Below are 18,520 nucleotides of genomic sequence, written 5' to 3' on the forward strand. Positions count from 1 at the left end.
CTCAAAATTGTGAACCAATTTTTACAAGACCAACAATCTTAAAACAACTAGCAACGTTATTAACAAAAGAGAGTGAGATAGAGATAAGCAATCAACAACCAAAGAATAAGGTAAACAGAAATCCATTTGTGGGTTTAGATTGTGGTAGATCAGCCATGGGTTTGGTGGCGTGGTGCCGACCCTAGGTGCTGCTTGTGCCTCTCCTAATTCTCAGTCCTTTTCTACACAACCAAACACCACCAATCAAGGAAAGGGAAGGAACCTTCCAACTTCAAACCCACCCCCAATTCCAACTTCAAACCCACTCTAAATCCCAACCACAATAGCAAAACACTAGAATCATCAAATCCAAAACATCAAGTATCTAAATCGCGCATAACCCATAAATTACCTAGTCAACAACGTATCATTTGGGACTTGATCTTAGAAGAAACAAGTGGATTCATGGGTTGTGGCTTTGGTTGTTGAGAAGAATAAGTCAGTTTCGACGAAAGACAAGCTTGGCGACACAAATCGACAACCACAAATATCAGTGGAGATCGGAGTCAAAGATCTGATTTGGGAGACCGAAGTTGGAGATTGGCAGAGATTGAATTTAGGAGATCAACAGAGATCAGAGTTGGGAGATCATTTGGAGAGAATTTGGGAGATCGGAGTTGAGATTAGTGGTGGATCTGATTCTTTCTCTCTAGAATTTGGAGAGAATCTTATTAGTCCCTCTCTCAGCTGATGTGAGAATTTGACGGTTTGAAAATGAAATTGATTGTTATTTGGTAGTTTTTAAAACCAGTTGGGTTTTTGGATTATCTTTTTTATTTTTTGAATAATGGATTATCTTTTTTAGAACTTTAAAACTATAGCATATTTGATCTTTATTTCTCTTATCTTTGTATGTTTTTTAGAACTTTAGAACTATAGAATATTTGATTGGTGTGCTATTCCTTCACTTTGTTCTCATAGAAGTTCTTAACCAATCAAAAACCCTAACTTTTTTATTTGTGTTATGTTTGTTTTTCCCTAAAAATATGTTTTTCTAACGGCAAAAAGAGAGGTGGATAACATAATGAAGTTGCGATGTTAGCTAAGAGATGCTTAAAAGTGAAGGCAGAGGAGAGGCCTACTATGAAAGAAGTTGCAATGGAGTTAGAGGGCTTGAAAGCAATGACAAAGCATCCATGGGTTAAAGGCAATATGAGTACAGAAGAGACTGAGTACTTGCTCCAAAAACCATATGATGATCGTGTTGATGGTGTCATTGGCAATTCTGCATGTTATGACAGCATAAGGAAACAAGTCAGCATATCAATACTTGATGATGGCAGATAATTATCTAGTGTGTTAAAGGATGATATGATGCTAGACTATATCATTATACTTTTTATTCATAGTTTTTTTTTTTTTTATCATTTTAAAAATGTATTTTCGTTATTAGTTTGGGACTAGGTAAACAGACAAGATGGGATAGATTTGTAGATTAGTTTTTAAATAACTTTTTTCTACTTGTAATAGATAAATATTAGATATATGTTGAATTTAAATTTTATCTTGTAAAAATATCTATTTATATGGTTTCATGTTGAATAATTAAGCAAATTGAAAATATGATTATTAAGTGAAGTTTCACTTTGGAGGCCTAGACTCACCCGCAAAAATTCATTTTACCAAAGTTAAGGATATTGGTTCCTTTAAAGCAACAAATAAAAAATTGGGCCCATAATAACGTACCTTTTCTTTTCTTGCACTAAGGTGAAGGATGTTGGGTTACACGTGTGAGTGAAGTCCCACATTGAATAAAGATGAGAAGAATGAGTGGTTAATATAACATAACTGAGCACATACCCATTAGGCTTAGGCCTTTTGGGTTAAAGTGTGTCTCTATATGTTATATTAATTACTCAAGGAAGCTTCCCAAGGTGTTTATTTACCAACAAGTGGTATCAGAGCCCATGGTGGTGTGCGGCGAAGGTGGTGAGGTGTTTATGGTCCCTACCCAATAGGGGCAGAGAAAGCCTAAATGGCCCACACATAAAGATCCTGGAGAAGAAAAGAAGAAAAAGCCCAACAAAGGAATATTGCTAATGGTGCTAACTAATGGTGTGGTGCGAGGTTCCCATGGATGACACGCTGATGAAGTGAAAAGCCCATTAGGCAAGGGGGAGTAAGTAGGACTTGTTCATGGCCCAGAGAGAGGTCTTGAAACCCATAGAGAGGCAGACTCACACGTGAGGGAGAGGTTGTGAGTGAAGTCCCACATTGAATAAAGATGAGAAGAATGAGTGGTTAATATAACATAATTGAGCATATACCCATTGGGTTTAAGCCTTTTGGGTTAAAGTGTGTCTCTATATGTTATATTAATTACTCAAGGAAGCTCCCCAAGATGTTTATTTCCCCAACAAAGGATGCATTTACACTTGACACGAGTCTTCTAATCGCTGCTTAGTTATTATATCTGATGAATGAAAATTTACAAATTCAACATGGTTATATGTAGGCTGTTTAGATGACTTGGCTGTGGTTTGGGTGAAGCTTGTCTTGGCGCGTTAGTTTGGCTGCTTAGTGGTAAACTGTAAATGCAAAGTAATGTGCATTTGTATTGCTCATCAATGGGAATATAAGATTAAAATCGAATGTTGTTTTGTTGCTCCAGTACCGGAACCCTTTTAATACAATAAACAACAGCAATAAGAACTCAGAACACATTTTAAGTTGATAGGCTACCACTTATACTGTAAGTCTTAAGTAAATGAGAATTTAATGAGTTAAATATTATTCTAATATTCTTCCTAACAGTTGCAACTTTCACTCGTTGAGGGTAAGGTTGTGAGCTCAAGACTTATTGGTTGGATGTATATAACTTACCAATAAAAATAAAAATAAGAAGGAACTCCAACATGTAATTATAAGATTTTAAAAAATACCTACAACTTTAAAACAAGACATTAAAGAACTTTATGAGTTATAAATTTCTACGTACTTATATTCAAATTCACCTATTATGTTCTTAAAAATGTATTCAAATTCACCTATTACGTTCTAAAAAATGTAGTACCTAACAACCAAAACCTCAATTTTGTCGGGTCTATAATATAAGAGATTACTGACTTATCTCCATTTTTTTTTTAAGTATACAAAATTTGAATCTTATACTCATGGTCTAGCTTACTAAAAATTTAATAAAAATCCAGATACCAAATATTTATTAAAAAAAAAAATTTCATGTGACACGCTTTTTCTTTTTTTCTTTTTTCTTTTTTTTTGATAACAGCATGTGACACGCATAACTGCTTTGGTGGAATCTATAAACATTATGACTAAAGTCTAATAGTACATCCACTAATTAATTTAATATAAGTAGTTCATAATTACTTTACTTTTTCTACCAATAAAATAATAAATAATTACTTTAATTTTTTTTGTATCCTCCAAATGACTTGTTGTTCTATAGTTTCTTTTATATTGAAGCATCGAGAACCAAAAAATAAAATAAAATAAAATAATATACTTAAGATCATTGATAAGAAGTTAATATATATAACCTTTTTTCAAAAAAAAAAAAAAAGTTAATGTATATGACAAAACTTAGGTACAATAAATTATATACAAATTCTTAAGTTTACTTTTAATTTCATCCAACTGGCTAAATACGCTGAAACTCTTCTCTCTCTTCTATTTTTTTTCCCCCTTTCTCCTGACACGCAAATCATTGGTGAGAAATCAACCAGAAACAAACGAGTTTCCTAACTTGAGTAAGAGGAAGGTAATAATGGTTGAATCTAATTGGCCAATTTTTGGATTTCGTTGGGATAATGTTTGAATCAAGTGAAAAAGTGTTGAATTTTAAAACTCGACAGCTAGCTTGACAAATAGCATCTATCAAGGTTTAAAAGGCAGCTTTTGCCTGATGCTCGACAGTTGCTCAATAGATAACCTATCTATCGAGATTTAAGAAAATCAGATTTTTAGATCTGATTTCACTTCAATCCGTGTGTGTGCATATTTAGGCTTTCTTTCTTGACAACCCTAAACATATATAAATATTATTTTAATAGCCGTCATAGTTAATACAAGTGAGTGCAACTTGATGCAAAGGTTTTTTACAAGCATATTGTGACCAGAGACAATTTGCCCTTATTCATATTTCTCTTCAAGAAGCTGCTGCGTTTGTACACCGTAGAGTTTTGTAACCAAAGAGCTTCATGATCTTAATCGTGTGGATGAAGTAAAGAATTTTGCAACCAATATCCTTCTCAAGTTGGTGGTTAGTCACGTACTTGGATCCGTGCATCGATTGGTTAGTCATGTACTAAGAGTCGTGCATTAAAAGAAGAGATTGTCACTATAGAACAAGTCCAATTGGGTATTAAGGTAAAAGTTCAACTGTAGGTTGGTATAAGATACTAGGATTCCTTTTCGTGTAACCGCTTGTTGTGATAATAGTGGATTCTCGGGAGTGGTAACCTTAAAATAACCCAGTGGGGTTTTTGCCTTGGAGGATTTCCTTATTCGTAAACAAATCACCGTGTTAACTTTATTTTTCGCTACATATTAACTTAGTTTGTGATTTGTTTGTGCTACCACATATATTGCATGTTAATTGAATTAATTAATTAACTTGGCTAATTAACTGGTTACTTCATCACAATGGGTCAATACATTCTTAACCTATCACTTGAAATCATCTTTGAATTTAAACTCAATAAATTCAATCTCTTTTTATTTCACTCTTATATTAGACATGAAGTCTAATAAATTATATACCCATGAATTTACACAAAACCTACATAGACACTTTATATAGCTCTTTGACTAATTAGTCCTCTTTGGTCTATCATTTTACAAAAAGTTAAACACCCCCACATTTTAAAATGATAAGTATTTGGTTACTTTCTCATTTCATAACACATACGAAATACCTTTGAGATGAAACGCTATTATGCACATAGCATATACTAAGCAAAGCTTCATCCCATTGATCAAATAGGAATTTAACTGATTGCACTCAAGATTATGGCATTCACCATATCAACTAGAGTTCTCTTCTCTTTTCTTTTTGACCAAAACATTTTATAAGGGTGTATAAAGGACTGCACTTTAGTGTATTATGACATATTCCTCACAAAAAAGAATATCTATTTAGAAATGTTCACCATCTCTAATTAATACACCATTCAACTCAAATCATGCTTATATAAAATTATATCATGCTTTGATATAAACTTCAAGAATTTAAAATTTAAATGTTCAAGTCTAGCATGCCACAAATAAAAGAATCAACAATATAAGCACAACCAGAAACATCTTAATTAATAACACTCAATTTGAAAATGTCATTAATAGCATATTCATTGCCTACTAATATCCCATTCTTGGACAAGACCATTCTTATATAACAAATTAACTTTTCTTGATATCAAGTACATGAAAAACATTGATCAAGAAAACTTCTTGCCAAAACTCAATTTCACTTCAACAATGATGAACTTTTGTCTTACTATAGATGCCCACAAGCACCTCTACTTCTATAGAAAACACCTTATAAGTCTTAAAATATATCTTGTAGTTGCACACATGCAACATTGCACCTGAATCAAACCACCAATCGGAAGGATTTGTGATTATAGCCATATGAGTTACAGTGATCATATTATTACATACGTCACTCACTATAGCAATAATGTCCTCAATGACAATTGCTTCATTGGCATTTTCATTGTCATCCTTCTTATTCTTTTAAGAACTTACATTCTTGAATATAATGGTCTCTCTTTCCACAAAGGAAACATGACAAATTCTACTTGTCATTGTTGGGATTCTTGGAGTTGTTCTTTTAAAACCACCCACACTCTTATTCACATTCAAGTCCTTATTGGTCTTACTAGAACTTCCACTTTGAACATTGTTCACAATCACTTTTGAATTGATCTAAAGTAAAATCTTCTGACATGTTATTTAATGTTTTCACATAATTTAGAAAATCACTTAGGAAAATATTCACATGCTCTATCACTTTAAGAGTCTAAATTCTCATTCTTTAGATTTTCTACTTCACTTTACAATATTTAAACATATCAAAGGTTCATTCTTATTTCTCAATTCATATAAATTCGCAACACTTGCAAATATTCTAACAAAGAAACTTATCAATCAATTTGAAATTCAAATTGCCCATGAACAAGGAATCCGTACCTTCAATATTCAAACTATGAACATGGTTTTTAATGCATCCACAATATGAAAGAATCATCACCTTGTCTTGCCAACAATGAAACTTTGTTTCTTTAAGCCTTGTTCTATTGAATCTTCATTATGATCGATTTATCATTTGAAAATCTCTTCAAATCCAAGCCAATTGCTCTTTCCACCGAGTAAAATCGGTTCCATCAAAGCGATACAATTTCATCAAATCATGGTTCAACATCTTCAAAGTTGTACCATCATTCACTCCTTGTCTTATAGCAAATATTGTCTAAGATTGTTGGGGATTTCACCAAATCAAGGAGTAATAATAAAAGAACAAAATGAATGCATCAAGTAAATAGAAGTTAGTGATTGACTTGGAGGGATAATTGAATCTTATCTTTAGACAATATTTGTCCCCATACGTAAGTTGCTAAAGAGTTTCTACAAACTTGTCCCCAGAATATAACCAAGTTTATTAGGTTTTACAAACTGAAATTTTGGAGAATACCCACAAGATTTCTTGTGTTTCTTAGAAACTAACCTTTTGGAAGAGGAAAAGTAGTTATCAAGTGAATATAAGCCCCAATTTATACCCAAATTATTATAACCCTTCAATAGTTACTTTTTCGTTTAATAGGTACCTTTTGGTCAAAAGGCACTTTTGATATATATCCAATAAGAAAGTTATGTCATTTCAATAGACACATTTTCATATATATATATATATATATATATGTGTGTGTGTGTGTGTGTGTGTGTGTAACTTGAACTTGGATTTTCACCCAAAAAAATTCCAGTACTCAAATTTTCCACTTTATTCATTTTACAAATGAATACTCTCCAACTTTATATCATTATTACAATCTATCCTTGTATATATATATATATATATATATACACATACACACAACATCCCTTTGCAACTAGCCCACAATCTCAACTTTTAGCAAACATATCTAATGGCGTTAGTTGGAAGTCTTAGAGAAGCACAAAGTGCAAAGGGCCCAACCACAATATTGGCCATTGCCATAGTGAATTCAGAAAATATTTTCTACCAAAAAGACTATCTGGATTTCTACTTCCGCGTGACAAAGAGCGAGCACAAGATAAGTCTAAAAGAAAAGCTCAAGCACATATGTAAGCATTCATAGACCTTTTTTTTTTTTTTTTGCTAAAATCTAAACACATTTTATAAAGGGTAATGATTCTCTTATACAACTTATTTCAAATCTTACGTATATATTCATTTTTCACGTTTTAAATATGAACATCACATTTTTGTGTTAAAAATGTGTACATTAACATATGTAACTGAGAATATTGTATTTAAAAATGTGAAAAAGGTATGTAAAAAAGTATAAACTATTTTGTAAAACACACATGAGAGTTTACTATGCACTACCATTAAAATAAACATATTGCTAAAGATACTGTAAATATAAATTTTATTGTATGAGTATTAAGAAGTAAAAATTACTTGACAGTAATTAGTGACACGTCAATTTATAATAAAATTTGTAGGATTTCTAACATTAGTATAAAAATAATAAACGACTTAAATCGGTGTTACATAACATTCCCAATGTATTAGTGAAGTAATAAGAAAATGTATGTTACATTTTCACTAACAGGTGAGAATTCAGCAATAAGAAAATGTCATTTCTACCTTACTGAGGAGATTCTAAAGGCAAATCCGAAGATTTGTACTTATAATGCCCCATCTCTTGATGCAAGCCAAGACATGGTGGTTCTTGGGGTACCAAAGCTTGGCAAAGAAGTAGCATTGAAAGCTATCAAAGAATGGGGCCAACCCATCTCAAGGAACACCCACCTTATATTCTCCACATCTGCTAGTGTGGACATGCTTGGTGCTAATTTTCAACTCACCAAGCTCCTTGGACTTAATCCAAACATAAACAGGTTCATGATCTATCAACAAGGCTGTTATGCAAGTGGGACTTGTCTTCGCCTTGCTAAAGATCTTGCAAAGAACAATGTAGATGCACGAGTTCTCGTGATGTGCACTGAGATCATAGCTATGTTTTCTCCTATAAAGCATGGGTGAGTTCCCGGATTCGGGTGAGGGTGCGGGACTTGGCAATTTTTAAAAAAGTAGGATGCGAGTGCAGAGATTAAAAAATATTAAAAATATTTTTATTTATATTTTCTATATATTGCAAAGCATGCTTTTTCACATTATGCATATACCAAATTTAAGAGTAATCTATATATTACTAAAAACTGAAACGTAGCGTTTAATGTTGCTGCGCTCATGTTGAGCCATGTCAGCATCCACGTCATTATCTTTTTTCTTTCCATTTTCTTATAATTATTTTTAATAACTTTTTATTTCATATTTACACTTCTCCAACATTTCTTCCTCCCTTACCTTTTCATCTCCTCACTATTTCTCCAACCTTTCTCCTTCTGTCACCTTCTCATCTCCCCACTACCTTCTACATTAATATCATTCTTCATCTTTTCCTTCATCTTCTTATATTTTTGTCTCTTCTTATTCACACTCTCTTACTATAAATTTGTCACTATCTCTTTCATTCTATGCATAGTTTTCCCTTATAGAAAAAAAGTTCTCTCTCTCTCTCTCTCTCACTCACTCACACACACACACACACACACAATTTTTGGGTGGATTTTTATTTTTTATTTTTCTTACATCTTTGCTTTAGGTTGATAATTTTTTATATTCTTTAATCTACTTTAGGTTAATGCGATTCAATTTTTTTTTTTTAATTGTTGTGTTTTTTTTTCTCTCTCTTTGATTGTTAAATATTATCATATTGCGTTATAAAGGAATAAATATAGCATATAAAAATGTAATATTATTCTACTACATAGCATGATTTGGATAATTTAATTTGGTATTTATTGTAATTTGGTAGCATGATTTTTATAGTGCTCAATTTAGATGTTAAACTATGAGACTTTAATCATTTTTGTTTATTTTTTAATCATTTGTGGTGATCAAGTACTTTTAATAATTGTATTAGAAGTACTTTATAATGCCATTTATTTAGAGAAAAGTAGAGGTTGGCTAATCAAAAATTATTGGATGAGAGACAAATTTTATCTTTCGCAATTTTACTTTAATTATTATTATTATTATTTTATAACAATGCATATACAGAAATTTAATTCTTAGATTTTGCTAATAATTGTTTAGTTGATAATATGTTTTGGGTGGACGAAATTACAATTTCTGCAAAGAAAATAACCTCAGTAGATTATAAACAACAAATTGTTTTCCTAATTGGTCCAATTAATCATAGTTAAGTTTTATTAATTTTTTTAGTTACTTTTTTCGGCATTTTGGATTGTAGGCAGAAAAAATAAGTTTGAGAAAGTTTGTTTAAAACTAAAATAATAATTTCCAAATTTTATATTCTTTTTAATGATTCACAAAATGTTACAAATAACTTTTATAAAAAAATAAATAAATATTTTCATTAACTTGCCTTTTGAATTTCTAAGAAAATTTGTATTTTTTTCATTTTAGTACGACAAAAATTATTAAATTTATGATTTATGTTTGTTCCTATATTACATTTATGATTATTCTTATAATAAATAAAAATATAATTACAAAATACATTACTCTTTATTAAATTAGTTTAAATTGTATAAAAAAATTTAATAAAACCACCATAAAAATAATTATCATGTGCAGCGCACAAGTTTGCGGCTAGTAATAGATAATAACTAAAACATGATGGTCATAAATTAAATACAACCCACAAGTTTGAAACTAAAACAAAATAAAAGACAATCAAATACAACCCTCATCATCATCATCAAGATTAATAGCTTCATTTCGAACTTCACATTCACTAGTAGTAACATTAGTGCTAACATTCCCAATAACCATGGCCTCCAACTCTAGCTCATCAAGTGTAAGGGTAGCATTCTCAAGAATTCCAGCTCCTCCATGTATGTCACTATCATTCCAAAAGTCTCCTGCTATACCCCACACCTTTGTTGTTGCATTTACGTACTTCTCATTGCGCCTTGACAAGAGTCGAAGATTAGAATGCATATATACCAAATCCTCAGAACGTGCAGGAGCTACTTTGTTTCTTTCTAAGGAATGAATGAATTTGTATATGCTCCAATTCCTCTCCGCACATGAGGATGAACAAGGTTTTTCAAGAAGTTTAATGGTAAGGGTTTGAAGAGTTGGAAATGAGGAAGAGCCATGGTATTGCCACCAAACCAAAGGTTGTAAGGCCCACCTATCTATCTGTCAAGGCATCTAGTGAAGGAAACCTCCCTCCAGAAAATGTAGCAAACTCAATTTTCACCACCCTTAATTCACTCTCATCTTCAAAGCATCACTCTAGACACTTGCTCCTTTACATAGAAATTTCATGATCCTAATGTGAAGCGATGCATTTTGGATTCTTTGAAAGCCATTCAGTGGAGTAATACCTAGTTAAAGATAAAGATAAAATAAATAAAATAAAAAAATAAAAAACACAAACAAACAAACAAATATAGATGATGAAACGTGTGTTTTAGTAGAAAGGGGAACTAAGGAAAATAGAAAATGAAAGTACTTACTTAGGATTTAAGGAATGGGCCGAGCAATGTAGTGGTGTACAATTTTTAGTCCATCAATCAAAGAGAATATCACACACCACATTAAAAAAAAAAAAAAAAAAAAAAAAAAAAAAAAAAAAAAAAAACTATACTCATCATTTTCCAAGCCTTCATGTCGATATATTGCTGCCTTCACCTTCTCTATCATTGAATCCCATATTTCATACACAAGATGAAGACAAGGCCTATCTATGTCAGATACTCGTAACATATCATAAATAGCTGCTATGAATTCAAGGATATAATCAACAACATCCCACCAACAATCACTTAGAATCATTTCTTTCACCTTTTTAGCTTTTCCAACATCATCCTCCCTATAAGCAACCCATTGGTCACTAATAGCCATGGCTTGAAGGCATCTTTTTATCAACTACAACCTGTTTAGCATTACAACAATCGAAGCAAATCTAATATCAGCAACTTAGAGCAGTTTTAATAGACAAAATTCATTAAACATTGCCAACCTCATTGAATGGTTCATCATAAAAATACGTATGAAAGATGCATCATTAGCAATACGTGTAATCCAACTACATTCCTCATATGTAACTTCATTCTTTTCAGTGTTTTTTGTTGCACAAATATTCTTCAAAGCTAGATTGAGAGTATGGACAATACATGGTGTCCAAAATATTTTGAGATACTCACCTTCAATAAGAGCTCTAGCAAACTTCATCACACTAGCATTATCAATGATGACTTGGACAACTTTTTCATGTCCAATCTCTTTTATAGCATCCTTCAACACCACAACAATAAAATTTTTGTCTTTGAACTCTCCTGGCCCATCAATTGCCTTTATAAACACTGGATCCCCGTCTGAAGCCGCCATAATATTAATAAGTGGTCTCTTTTATGGATCTGACCATCCATCAAAAACTACAATCACACCATTTGCAAGCCAAGAGTCCTTAATTGGTTTCAAGTCTTTCAACATTAGCTCTTTCTTTTTGAAGAAGTGTTGTTCTCAAGGCATTGTATCCATGAGGAACATAACCCAAAATGTTATGGGTAGCAGCATATGCATAGGAACTACGATAATTTGGATTCCTTGCAAAGTGAAATGGAATCCCACCAGTATAAAACATCCTAGCAATTCTACTATCCAATTCATGTTTAGCATTATTCTAGAATGCTCTCTTCAAAGGAGAATTCGCAGTCACCTTCCTTCTCTTACCATCAACCGGATCTGTATTACCACTCCCTTCTTATCTCCAAGATGAGGGAATAGGCCCACGGCCTGAGAGAGGCCGGAGTAAGGGAATTTGACTTCTACGTTCTCTCTCTAACTTATTATTCTCAACCTGATCATGCATTCTGTGCATTTCCAATCTATGGCTCGGTGTCACTGTATTGCATACTCTAATACCTTTATTACTATTTTTTAATAAATGAGCCATAACCCTAGAATAGGATCCCAAAAAAATTCCACCACAATAGTTGCACTTAAAATGTGTGTTTCCACCTGATTTAGAAGTAGAACCAGGTGGCTTTTCTAATTTATTCACATACTACCAAAGAGAAGCATCAGCATTTAGCACTTCTTCACCTAATGAAGGTTAAATTTCTGTGCTAGTGGCTTCATCCATTGTAAATTCAATAATTTCAATTCAATCTACAAATAATTTGACAAATATATGATAACTAAATAAAAAATCAAACCCAAGTCACAACTCGCAACATTACAAGCAGCTTATATAAAAAAATAATAAAAATTTAAAAAAAAAAGATTAAAAAAAAAAATCAAATCACAATGAGTAATAGAGCATGCGAAAGTATAATGGAGGGTGAGAAATTAAGAATAAAAGCTTTGATACCTGAGTTGAGAGTGGGTCGGTGAGCTTGAGAGCTGAAACCGAGTGATGGACTGATGGTGGAGATTTGAGACAGAGAGATGCAAAGAATAGAGTGATTGTGTCTTAGGGAGAGGCTGTGAGACTTTGAGATTGTGTTTTAGGGAGTGAGTATGGGTCTGTGAGAGAGAGGGGAGATAGAGAGTAGAGAGCCGAGAGGGAGACGGAGAGCAAAGATTAAGAAACAAAATGGTAGAGAGAGTTTATGGTTTTTTCATTTAAAGCTTAAGTTAAAACGGTGCGATTCTCACCTTTTTTTTTTTTTTTTTATAACTTGAATTTCGGCCGGTATTGGCGCCGGTATAACCTGAATCGGCCTATTTCGGCGATTTCGGCTAATACAACCCAATTCAGCCCAAATCGATGCAAATCGACCCGTGTCGGCATGAATTAGGAAATGAAAAAAAAAAAAATTGCAATGCAGCTCCAACGCACAAGCAGTGGCGTCACCCGTCGCACTCTGCATCAGACACTAATACGCACCCCTATAGCCGTGTCGGTGCATCAGAGAGTTTTTCCATTATGCAACTCCTACACCATTTGGTCATGGGTGGATTGCGGCCCAACACACTTCGTGCTTGTCACCATTCCAACACATCTCTGTTTTTCTATCTAGCCAAGCCAATTACCTCCATTTTCCTTTTTGCTCCAACCTAATCCAATTGTGTGTACGAAAAAGTCATTAATTTTACAAGGACAGCAACAAGAGGACTCTCTTTACAAGGAATGTCTTTGTTCTTCGATTCAAGTTGAGATTCCTCTTCCTCTACCCATTTTATTGCTTTAATCACTTATTATGAGGGTGTTGGTGTGGAATTGTCATGGAATTAGTAATGCATCAGTAGTGAGGGCTCTTAGAGTTCTCATAAGGAACCTAACCCAAATATTATTTTTGTATCCTAGACAAGGGCTGTCCATGGGTCAATCGGTGTTTGTTTTGGGTTCAAATTCCAGCAATCATCCCTAAGATCATGCAACCCTTACCAATCATGGGTATAAGGCTCATTGCCTGTCACAACTTAAAAGTTGTAGTGGTTGGATCAATTGCAATCATCTTTGGCATGGTTGCATCAATCCATCATGGTTGCAATCGCTAGATCTAGCTAAGATCTCACCAAATCTTGTTGAGAAATCGCTAGCTCCAGCTAAGATCTCACCAAATTTGGATGGGATCTCACCTTATTTGAGTGCTGGCATGCAATGTAGAGCAACAGATTGGTGAAAGGAGAAGGGTGTTCCAATGGCTTTTCAGTTAGATAGGCTCATGTCTGATTTCAGACAATAAAACCATCACTCAGATCAAGAACTTGGATTTTCTTGGACTAGATTTACAATTGACTGCCTCATTAATGGATTAGTTGACCTTTGGTTCTGATTCCTTAGGAGATTTTCTGATAGTGCATGAGGTTTTAATAGTTAATGATGTAAATTACAAGTTTTGAACCTTGAGAGGCCAAATTAGAAGCAACTACAAACTTAAAACTTATTACAAGAGTGCAAAACGTATTTTAGCCAATTTAATTTCTTGCTAACAACAATAGTTGATAAAACTTACGATTACAAAATTATACCGTTTTTTACATCAAAGGATCACCAATTCTGTAAAAAAACCTAAAAAGTGATTGAATTATAGCATGAACCTCCATTAGCCGAATCACTTGGCCACATCAAGTGTCTACAATTTGGATATATTCTTATATTCCAAAGATTGAGAATAAATATTGTTGCTTCTCTTATTGATGTAATATGAAGAATATTGGAGGGACCAAAATGCAATTTGACATAGGCTTGGGCTTTATGGGCCTAATGCTTAAGGAGAATGACCAACTCCACAACTTGCCTGATTCAGGCAATTGGCTCGATTCCAACAATTCTCATTGCTTCTTTGGGTCTATTGTTTCTTTGGACCAGTAATGGCATACCTACATCTTTCCAACAGTTTAAAGCCAATGCTCTAATTCACCTTATGGGTTTTCTCAAAGAAATCATCTAGGCTTCGGACAAACCAATCTCACATCAATTTTTATTGTGCCACATCCACCTTCGATAGCTTTAAATATGATTGAACATGTCCCTTGTTAGTGGTTCAAGTCGTTCTAAAATTTATCCCATCAACCAATCACGGAACCCCCTTCAAGCACTCTATAAGGCCAAATTTATAGATATGATTTATGTCAGAAAGGTTGTTAAAATGCCTTCTTTTAAGAGCCTGGTACATCTTCTAAAGAGGTAGTATTTTTAACACTTTGGTTTAGTTGTTTAGTTAGACAGGTGGCTAAAATTTAAGAGGGTTTGAGGGGTTTCCATATTTTGTTCAAGCCAACTTAATTCAAGTTGAGAGTTTTATATTTTAATTAACACTTCCTAGTTTATTTAAAGAAAATGTTCAAGGTTTGAATCTCTCATTTCCCAACTATTAAATAAATAAATAAACATTAAAAAAAAATTATGACAAGTGGTGTTTAATCACAGTCGAGGAAGACTTTGCTTGGTATCCAAGATACATGTGTTGCAATCACCAATTTAATTTTAAAAATCAATTTGCCTTCAATGATATAAAGAATTATACAATGATCCACATCGATTAAACTAAATATTTTCTTAGTTGACATAATATAATCAATTATGAGAGTGCTGACCATGGTAAGATATTTCAAGTTTCAAATGTACGGACTTTCGAATTTTTTATGAAGGCCACGTCATCTTTTCTTAATCTATTGCCACCGACACTTACGAGTTGAACTCATTCGATTTTTTAATTTCTTTGATTAATTGGTTTTTTACTTTTTTATTTATTTGTTAAAACAAGTATACCAACTTTATATAAAAAAAAAACAAAAAAACAAAAAATTTATCTATGTATGTTCATTGCTATTTATCATCAAAGATGTACTCCTTTCATTTATAAGAAAACAATAATTAATTCCAAAGTTTTGCAAAAATGACAATATTTCTTAAGTTGCATAACGAATTTGATGAAATTCTTATGTTGCCCTTGGTTAAGTGACAACATTCTTAATTTTGCGTAAATTGAGTAAGGTAAGGGTAAAATAAAGATTTTATTGATAAGTTAGAAGACAAATTAAGAACCTAATCGCTTGAGATCAGGTTAGTCAAAAAATAAATTAATTCAATGACAAAATAAGTATTTCATCGATCATATCTAGTATACTAACGAAACACTCAACAAGATCTTTATTTTGCAAACTTTGGGTTGTTTTTGTTTTCTTATACCTACCTAGTAGTATAATTTTCCATATTATATCCAGTTGTGTCAATTCATAAATTAGAAAACACGAATATAATATTATCCCTACTTAATTTATTACCACTTGAATTTTCTTTTTAAATTTTTTCCATATTATATATATATATATATATATATACAGTTATGTCAATTCATAAATTAGAAAACACAAATACAATATTAGCCTTACTTAATTTAGCATCACTTGAATTTTCTTTTTAAAATTTTGACCCCAATAACAGTTGACGCAGCGCATGCGCAATGCGATTTACTATTTCTTTAGCCCATTGTCTTGGATCGTGTTTCTGTATAATCTCACCGACATCTTCTTTTTTTTTAAATGAACTCACTAACATCTTTTATTATTGTCTCTTGGCATTCTTTACATGGCTGTTATTGTTTTAAATTATAGTCGGCCTCTTACCTTTACGAAATCACTCTTTTTAGCTATTTCTTTTTCTTTTTAATCTTTTTAGCTATTTCGATTTGGAAGGTTGTTAGAATTGGGATTCTAAGCAGATCATCAAAGGGGTTCAGCAAATCAGGTCAAGGATCATAAATCCAAATTTTTATTAAACAAAAATATTAGAAGTGGCTTTGTATGTTAAAGGAAAAATTACATTAAACTCATCTGTGGTTAGGCCCATTTTCACTTTACCTACCCGTGGTTCAAAATATAACACTTTGCCTACCTGAGGTAATTTCCGTTAGGGCTCTGTTACTCACATCTTCCTTTGCCTTTAGAAAAACATATTTTTAGGAAAAAACAAACATAACAAAAATAAAAAAGTTAAAGTTTTTTATTGCTTAAGAACTTCTATGAGAACAAAGTGGAGGAATAGCACACGAATCAAAGGGCTCAATGATCACTTTTAATCTATATCAATATCAACAATCTCATAACAACTCATAATTGTGAACCAATTTTTACAAGACCAACAATTTCAAAACAACTAGCATCGTTATTAACAAAAGAGAGTGAGATAGAGATAAGCAATCAACAACTGAAGAATAAGGTAAAGAGAAATCCATCCTTGGGTTTGGATTGTGGTAGATCAGCCAAGGGTTTGGTGGCGTGGTGGCGACCCTAGGTGCTACTTGTGCCTCTCCTAATTCTCAGTCCTATTCTACACAACCAAACACCACCAATTAAGGAAAGGGAAGGAACCTTCCAACTTCAAACCTACCCCCAATTCCAACTTCAAACCCACTCTAAATCCCAACCACAATAGCAAAACACTAGAATCATCAAACCCAAAACATCAAGTATCTAAATCCCTCATAACCTGTTAGCTAGTCAACAACATATCATTTGGGACTCGATCGTAGAAGAAACAAGTGGATTTATGGGTTGTGGCTTTGGTTGTTGAGAAGAATAAGTCAGCTTTGGTGAAGGACAAGCTTGGCAACACATATTGACAACCACAGAGATCAGCGGAGATCGGAGTCAAAGATCTGATTTGGGAGATCGAAGTTGGAGATCGGCAGAGATTGAATTTAGGAGATCAACGAAGATCAGTGTTGGGAGATCATAGATTTGAGATTAGTGGCAGATCTACTTCTTTCTCTCTAGAATTTGGAGAGAATCTTATCAGTCCCTCTCTCAGCTGACATGATTATTTGATGGTTTGAAGATGAAATTGATTGTTATTTGGTAGTTTTTAAAACCGGTTGGGTTTTTGGATTATCTTTTTTAGAACTTTAGAACTATATCATATTTGGTCTTTATTTCTCTTATTTTTGTATGTTTTTTAGAACTTTAGAACTATAGAATATTTGATTGGTGTGCTATTCCTTCACTTTGTTCTCATAGAAGTTCTTAAGCAATCAAAAACCCTAACTTTTTTATTTTTGTTATGTTTGTTTTTCCCTAAAAATATGTTTTTCTAACGGCAAAAAGAGAGGTGGGTAACAGATCCCTAATGGAAGTTACCTCAAGTGAGCAAAGTGATAAGTTTTGAACCACAAGTAGGTAAAATGAAACGGAAATAACCACAAGTGGGTTTATTGTAATTTCCCCATATGTTAAATATTCATTCATGGTTGTCAAAATCCTAATCTAAATCCTACGATCCTACAATTTTACGATCCCACCTGCCCAAGACAATCTGGATCTTTCAAGGATTTTTGCGATTGTTCAAGATCGATAGGATTGTACAATTCTGATGATCCCAAACAATCTTAGTTTTTTGTAATCTTCTTTAACTTGACAAAAAGCTCAATTGGACCCAAATGAAAAAATAATAATAATAATAATAAAATCCCAATAGGCCAAGTTTTGCTATTCAAATGTAGAGAGATAGAGTGTTAGTTGAACTCAAATGAAAAATAATATCTTTTGGCCCCTTTAAATGATGCTTACAAATGGATGTAGTGATATATGGTAATTACATCAAATGGATGCAAATTATGATTGAATGTATAATTTATGTGATTATATAACATACCAATGTGTTTTTTTTTTTTTTTCTCAAATGATGTAGGATCTTATGATCCACGATCCCACCTACCTCCCACAATCATAGAATCCCAATTTTGACAACCCTGATTCATTAGAATATCATGAGATTGTCCATAAATAATAATAATAATAATAATAATAATAACTTGTCACTAACTC

General features: G+C 32.7%; 2 protein-coding genes across 6 annotated transcripts in view; both read left to right on the forward strand.

Moving 5' to 3' along the window:
- Positions 1–18,520, forward strand: part of LOC126700590 (putative wall-associated receptor kinase-like 16) — a 95,412-nt gene that overhangs the window by 18,740 nt on the left and 58,152 nt on the right. Inside the window, exon 4 of one of the 5 annotated variants that reach the window (XR_007647248.1) lies at positions 1,444–1,523. The exons of the other annotated variants lie outside the window; for them this stretch is intronic. The gene's annotated coding sequence lies outside the window, so the exon portion shown is untranslated. Of the gene's footprint in view, positions 1–1,443; positions 1,524–18,520 lie in introns of those variants that run through there. 5 annotated transcript variants of the gene reach the window in all.
- Positions 7,143–8,248, forward strand: LOC126699680 (chalcone synthase-like). The gene is made up of 2 exons (XM_050397632.1): positions 7,143–7,320; positions 7,815–8,248. The coding sequence occupies exons 1-2, from the start codon at positions 7,143–7,145 to the stop codon at positions 8,246–8,248; spliced, it is 612 nt and encodes a 203-aa protein (XP_050253589.1).

Source organism: Quercus robur, chromosome 9 (assembly GCF_932294415.1).
Source record: "Quercus robur chromosome 9, dhQueRobu3.1, whole genome shotgun sequence".
NCBI lineage: Eukaryota > Viridiplantae > Streptophyta > Magnoliopsida > Fagales > Fagaceae > Quercus > Quercus robur.